The 7,734-nt window shown below is 39.0% G+C and overlaps 1 protein-coding gene across 4 annotated transcripts in view; it reads left to right on the top strand.

The window, feature by feature from the left end:
• Window positions 1-487: 487 nt before the first annotated feature.
• Window positions 488-7,734, top strand: part of LOC138757405 (mast/stem cell growth factor receptor Kit-like) — a 101,032-nt gene continuing 93,785 nt past the window's right edge. For 2 of the 4 annotated variants that reach the window (XM_069924655.1, XM_069924651.1), the window contains exon 1: window positions 488-617. In XM_069924655.1, coding sequence (XP_069780756.1) covers window positions 566-617 — 52 coding nt within the window. In that variant the 5' untranslated portion in view covers window positions 488-565. Of the gene's footprint in view, window positions 618-5,991; window positions 6,101-7,734 lie in introns of those variants that run through there. The other 2 variants (XM_069924653.1, XM_069924652.1) reach the window with 2 other exon arrangements.

Here is a 7,734-nt window from a genome sequence, read left to right as displayed (position 1 = left end):
ATGTCAGTGATATCCCTTGTCAAAATAGACATGGGTCGACCGTCCACTAAAATAGAACTGCTTCATTCCAGACCCCAATATGACCCGATGCACAATAAAAAGGAAAATGCCAAATGCATCCATAAATAAAATCCGCAACTTTGTTCGAATGCCCAACGTGACCAAGTCGTGTTTTCAACTTGTTGGAGATGATGACTGGCGCTTTACATTTTCGTTATGTTCCTTCTTCAACACGTTCAACAGTGGATCCAATTCATTGATTCGTTAATTTACAAGTCCACTTCCAATACAAATCATTTGTTTAGCGAGTGGCGGTTATTCAAATGCACCCACACCAACAAAAGCATGGGTCTCAGAAACAACTTTTACAGGGTTGGTACAATGCGAGGGGAAACCAGCCTTGGGGAGTGAAAAAACAAGGGAAACGCGTCAGAGCATCAGTCATCAAAACTGGTGGGAACAGGACAGAGTGGATCAGAAACTAGTGAGGCTGGGGAATGCAGCCGCTGCGCTGAGACTTGAACTGCGGCAGGTGATTCAAGCGAATAACTGGGCTCCTGCGACCATGGCTTTGCTCTGGGCTCCTGCTCTGCTGCTCTCCCTAATTGTTCATCAAGGCAAGGGCGCTGCTGTTTCTTTACGTTGGCAATATTGGTCATTTAAAGTGTATGTTTGTGTATGGAACGGTTTCGCGTTGGCTGTGACTGAGAGTGATTTTGTGTCCTTTCGTGGATCTGTAAAGATAAATCGTGCAACCGGCGTCAGAGGAACCGTCCCACATGCGGCTCACAGTCCCACTGGGGATTGTGGCTTCAGATCTTGGAAAGTTAAGACAAGATGTGACACTAACTTTTAGATGACTTTCGGCGCACCCCACCAAGAAGTGGGTCAGTGTTAACACTTTCTGAAAGGCTTGCAGGTTGCAGTCAGCTCCTGTATCAGAGCATCTCGATTGATTCTCGCCGTTTCTCTCTAGTTTCATCTTTGCCTCATTCTTCCCCGGGTGATGCGGTCCCGAATGAGCCTGAACACCTTCACTTAAAAAAAACCTGCTCCTTATTGGAGATCTTTTGTTTTCATGCACGTTCGTTCGTGAAACTCTCCACGCACGACAGGCTGTTCATCTCGTGGAACTCGGAACACTCTGGTGTGCCTTGTCTATTATTTTCTCGCCCTGAAACGAACTATTTGAACCCGTGGAAGTGTCAGGGAAGCACTCTGGGTGCAAGTACGTGTGGAACGGGTGATTTGGAAAACAAATGCCACTATCGCATCGACCTGATTTATCGGTTCAGCCGTTTGAGATTATGAAGGAGGCTTTGATGATCGCGCCGTTAGGGCCGGCTGCGCAGCACAATTTTGGCCTCCTGGGTTATTCCCTTTGGAAGCATGTTCCTTTGCATTTAGCTTGAATGGTAAATTTCTACATTGAGGTCGTAGCCGGTAGGATGAGGTCGCGTTTGAAGATCCCGCTGCAGTGGCTGCTTTTGCCTGCATCAACATCAAAGGTTACAAAAGCACCTCCACTTGTAAGGGTCAGTTAGAGTTGGGGGGGTTCTCTGCGGCTGGCTCGGGTTTCACTTCATTACACCGCGCAGATTTAGTCCACTCGGGTCTTTACAAAATAGGCTGCAGGGGATGAAATGTCCAATGGAAGCAATAAACCAAGCAGGATCTGTGGAGAATGAAGCCCAAGTCGCGTTTCTGGTTAGACTTATGACGGGAATCTGGCTGACGAGATAGAGCAGAAATTGACCTGAGTAGCTGGCAGAAACTTGCAAGAGAGACCCGATGGCCCATCTTTGCTCTTGCTTCTTTTGATCATTCCACTTTTAGAAAATGACACCCGCTTATCCTTCTGCTCCTTCCCCGCCATGGATTTGAACTTCCTCAGAAGTCTTTTGCTTTAATGATCATATCATTTCATGGACAATTTCTATCGTTATATTTCAATTATACTAATATATTAATTGATAACCTTTCAATACTTTCAGTTGACTAGGAATAAAAAGGAAAAAAAAATGAATACATTCTTTAAGACAGTGTTTGTGGATAAAGAAGCAAATGGAACATTTCGACTAACAAAGCGCTGACTTTAAACATTGAGAATGGTTCTTTCAGAAGCATTCCCTGTTCCCTGAAATTCTTGTCACCAAACTCCCTCACTCCTTGGGCTGCTCTTGAAGGTTTATCTATCTGACCAAGTATTTGATCATCAGTACCTGGTATTTAGCAACGTGTCCGTCATACAATTTGAAATATTTCATTACTGTAGTAGTTATATTTCATTTCATATAAACTGTAAATAAATATTTGCAAAAGCACTATTTATTACTGATCTCTATTTACATTTGTTAAGGTGAGCTGCTGTCTTGAACTAATTCAGTCCATATAATCCCTCCATGTTTTGAGAGCAGAGTTCAGGGAAGTTCATTAAGTGATGAATGAATTACAATAAGTTAATAGGTGCTCTGACTTGGAGGGAAACTTTTAGCAATGTTTTCACATGACTGCTATCCTAGACCAGTTAATGAGTAGAGTTAGTGGATTGGAAAAATCTGTTGAAGAAGCCTGAGTGAATTGGCTTCAGAGACACTGTTCCCACTCTGGGCTAGTGATGGAAGAAATGGACTTTCAATGTAATGGAATAAGTCAGTTGTGAATTATTTTGTACTGGACAGTACAAAATTGTGCACTTCTTGATGCTACCCTGATATAAATCCTACCACTGATTTAGAATGCTGCCTTCTTGAGTATTGTTGGACCTGTAGTTATTCAAGTATGTAGAGCATTTTTTAAATTGCATCCTGAACTTTTGGTTTTTAGATGCTGGATGAGTCTTGGGAATTGGAAGGTGAGGCACTTGCCACTTAATATTTTCCCCAAACTATCCTTGTTGCAACAGATCAATGAGGACTTTTTACTATCCTTCTACCAGGTGATCAAGTGAAGCCTGCAACCTTGAATGCTAAGAGCGATGCTGAGGTGTTATATTGGAAATGATAATTATCCAGCATTTGCTAGCACAATGTTGTGTGTCATATGTCCACCCCATACTTCATTGTTGTTCAGGGTTTCTTCTACCTGGGCACAAACTGGGTGTTGCCACATTGCCAAACCTGAAATAAATGTTGAAAATGCTGGGGATACTCAGCAGTTCATGCATTAACTGTGGGAAAGGAAATATTAAAGGTCAATGGAAGATAGTTGTAGATAGTTTAGGCTAGGTTTCTGCCCTGAAAATCTCTCAGAATGGTAGCTCGAGAGAGAAATGATCAGTCTTCAAGAAAAAAAACCTTTTTATTGCGGGCTGTGTATCTTTCCATTCTGTAATGCTTTTGTCTGATTCCAGCTCCGTTTTCCTTGCATTTCTTGATGCTACCCTGATATAAATCCTACCACTGATTTAGAATGCTGCCTTCTTGTTAATAATAATGTTTACCAGCATTTTCTAGTTGTACTCCTGACTTACAGGAACCATAATAGTTTGTTGCACTGGATACAGTATGTAAGAGCACCCCATCAGTTGGGCTTCAGTTTGGTTACATTGATTTAAGTGTTGACCTTATTCCCTCAGTAAGATATCTACTAGTGTGCCAAACAAAAGATTTTAAATCAATAAAAGAAACAGAAGCCTTAACAGCTACAGATGCTGGAATTAAGCAAACAATGAGAAGCTGGATGAACTCAATTGGTCACAAAGCTTCCAAGGGTAGAAATGGTCAGTCTACACTTCGGGCCAGGATCCTTTATGGAGATTTGATAAAGTGACTCGGCCTGAAATGTTGACAGATAATGTTTACGCATTACGCATGGATGCTGCCTAACCCACTGAGTTCCTCAAGCTTCTCAGCGTTTACTTTAAATAAATGTTCCTATAACTGATATAGCATTTAAATTACTTACGCATACATGAATATAGTTAACATACAATAACTAAATCAGTTGAATTATTGTTCTAATTTATCACTCCTTCATAAATCATAACATTTGGAGCTTGTACTTAAAATACCACTTGTGTGAGATGAACAGGACAGACTCACTTCTACAGGGGTCACAGTCTCATCTGAAATGTGAATTCTGGAATCCCATTTGATGGCTGCTCTCCAGAGTTTTTGCTGGCTCTGATCCAAGTGCCCCTTCATTATTTACAAAATAAATGTCCTCTATCTTCTCAAGTCTTCTTTGTTCTCATGCAGACTCAGGACCCTTGTGACATTCAAGCCATTCATTCAAGCTGACACTCATTCAAGAACTGTTTAAACAGCATATCAGTGAAAGAATTAAAATGAAAGTCCTCAGACACCTATCACTGCTTTTTTGTTGTGTCCAAGGTTAGTCTGCAGAGTTGAATCTGTTTAGAGGATTGTTCCCACCTCATTATTTCACCAGATGTGATAAATGACTGTACTTCTTTGTTCTCAGGTTTCACCTTTTTTTTTCTCCCACAATAGAGGGTTCTTGTAAAGGCTGCTGGAATACCTGACATCACTATCTGGCTACATAAGCCTAGTTTATGGTTGCAGTAGGGAGATGGAAAAATATTTCATGCACTGAATTCATGCTGTATAGCACCAAAGTTCCTAGTGTACTCCCGAAACACTCAAGTAGATTCCATTCACTGGAGCTAAGAAAAGTAAAGGGGAACCTGTGTGGGAATACAACATTTTAAAAATTAAAAGGTCACAAACTTTTTTCCAATCAAGAAAAAAACAGAAGCCTTAACAGCTACAGATGCTGGAATTAAGCAAACAATGAGAAGCTGGATGAACTCAATGGGTCACAAAGCTTCCAAGGGTAGAAATGGTCAGTCTACACTTTGGGCCAGGATCCTTTATGGAGAACTGATAAAGTGACTCGGCCTGAAATGTTGACAGATAATGTTTACGCATTACGCATGGATGCTGCCTAACCCACTGAGTTCCTCAAGCTTCTCAGCGTTTACTTTAAATAAATGTTCCTATAACTGATATAGCATTTAAATTACTTACGCATACATGAATATCGTTAACATACAATAACTAAATCAGTTGAATTATTGTTCTAATTTATCACTCCTTCATAAATCATAACATTTGCAGCTTGTACTTGAAATACCACTTGTGTGAGATGGACTGGACACTGAACCAGTGTCTGGTTAATTGGTAATAAATAGGCATAAATTTGGGGGTAGAAATGGAAACAGAAAAGTGAATGTGAGAAGATATTCTTTCAATGAGAAGTTGTAGAATGTGTAAAACTTACCATGATGAACATTGGAGGAAAATAATTAACAATATTCACCAGGAAATCAAATTAGCAGTCAAAAAAGTTTCAATAAAGAGAGGGATATACTGGAGTGAAGAGGTCTTGCAGGTGATCAAATTTTATGGCAACAATTCCCTGGATGATAGGTCTTTATCAACCAACATTTGCTATTTTCAATCATTGCCATCCACCTTTCAAAAAAATACATTCTCCTTGTGCTCATCAAGAAGTCCCATCAATTGGTTGTTCCTGGGTGAATTCAAAAAATGAAGTTCACTTATTGGGGATCTCCAGATCCACTTTCAAATCCAGGATGCCCTGAGTCAACTTCATTCTCTGTAAATAATTTATATTAGTGTGGCTGGTGCAGTGATACACTTATGACAGCTGTTGCTTCTCAGGTTCAGTCTTGACCTGTGAAGCCTTTGTGGAGTTTGCATGATCTTCCTCAGACTACATGGGTTTCCTCTGCGTGCTCTTGATTCTTCCTATACAGATATGCAGATTGGCAGGTTAATTGGCTTCTACAAATGACCTCTAGTGTCAGTGAATATAGATACTGGTGGGTGTTGATGGGAATGTCACAAGAGTAAAATTGGATTTGTGTGGGATCTGTGTAAGTGAATTCAACATGGTTGCTATGGTCCTGTTGGGCCAGTTTATCTGTCGTGTGTCTCTAATATATGGTATTTTCCTCCTTGAATTGCAGAAGTAATACAGAAAATATTCTGCACTTTTTCACCAGCCATGAAAGGGTTTGATTCATGTTCCCAGATTCAGAGGATCATGAAAGCAGAAAAATAAAGAAGTGGCATTAGAAGTTGTGGATTCAGGATGAGTTTTGCTTTACAAGGTAAACAGGAACTACTGTAGACTTGCCAAGCAAGGGAAAATTATAACTCAGAGCTAGAGTCTCATTGGAGTTGGGAATGGTTTCAGAGGACTGGAAAATTGGAAATGATAGGTCAATAAAGAAGTTGACTATTTTTTAAATTGAGGAATAATTCAGAAAATGGAGGTCCAAAGGGACAGAAGCCTAGTGCAGGATTCCCTTAAGGTTAACTTGCATGTTGAGTCAGTACTAGGGAAGGCCATAATGCAAAATTATGCAAAATGTTTATCCATTTTATCAATGAATTAAAATTACATAAAGTAATAGCCACAGAATTACATTTGTTGGACTGAAAAGATTGAAATTTGGGATGTCATAGCTCATACTTTGGAAGATGATACGCTGAAATATGGATACATTAGCATAAGGAAAGTGATGTCTATAGGCAGGAGAATGAGGTTGAGAGGAAGAATAAATCAGTCATGATTTGAAGTGTAGGGCAGGAATGGATTAATTCCATTCCTAAATCCTATAGTATTAATAGAGGCTAGGATGTTGCCAGAATAAATTTGAGGATGGAATTCTTTAAAGAGAGAATTAGAGAGGTGGAATGTTGATGTTCTGAAATCACAGGCAAGAATTAAGACAGAGATTATTTGTGAACAATATAGATTTGATGTTGGAATTAGACAATTCCTTTTTAAAATATCCTTATTGAGTTTAATAAAAAAACATACACACATATGAAATATAAGAAAAGACAGATAATTTGTACCTCTCAAATAATCATATATAATATAAATTGTGTGTGCACTTCTCAATCAAACCCATTTTCAAAACATTTCAGGGAAAAAATTAAAAAAACTGAGGAAAAAAAGAAAAGCCCCTCCTCTTAATCAAATCCCTCCCTCTAAACTTGCATAATTAATGTACAAAGGAAAAGAAGGATGACATTTGGAAACCAGACAATGCTGGCCAGGACCATCCAAACACCCTAATTCTTTAAATTATGGTAATAATCCATGAATGGGCCCCATATTTTATTAAAAAATCCACCTTTACATCTTTAATATTATGTCAATAATATTTTTTTTCCTAAAGTTAGGAAGGACACGACCTCCTGTAACCATTGAATATGAGTAGATGGAGTGCTGTATTTCCAAACTTTATCAATCATTTTTAAGGTCAAATTAGAACCATGCCCCTTAATTGCTCTATGTGTTTTTTTCTCAAGAAGAACTAGTGAATTTTAGCTTTTACCTCATTGATAGCTAGATGGGAAATTTTAATGAAATGGAAAGACAGCACTCCATCTACTCATACTCAATGGTTACAGGAGGTCAAGTTCTTCCTAACTTTAGACAATTCCAATTGGATATGTGGGGAATGTCTGAAGATTTGCAGTTATTTTGAATTTGTACACTGAGGGAGAATATGTTGTTTTGAGAAGGGTATAGTGGTTTTATTGATGTGAACATTTCAGGGCTTGATCATCAAAATGGTTGATGGTAGAAATTCTGGTTCATGCATATCTTCATATAAGGAGCCATAGAATGATAGGACCTTTTACACTTAGCAAACAAGTTAAGGGAATGTTCAGTAAATATTGTCAGAATGAAGTACTATGCTTCATTTACTGAGACAATGGTTTTATC

The sequence above is a fragment of the Narcine bancroftii genome, chromosome 3, assembly GCF_036971445.1.
Source record: "Narcine bancroftii isolate sNarBan1 chromosome 3, sNarBan1.hap1, whole genome shotgun sequence".
In the NCBI taxonomy this organism is placed as follows: domain Eukaryota; kingdom Metazoa; phylum Chordata; class Chondrichthyes; order Torpediniformes; family Narcinidae; genus Narcine; species Narcine bancroftii.
This window is presented reverse-complemented; position numbering and strand designations above follow the sequence as displayed.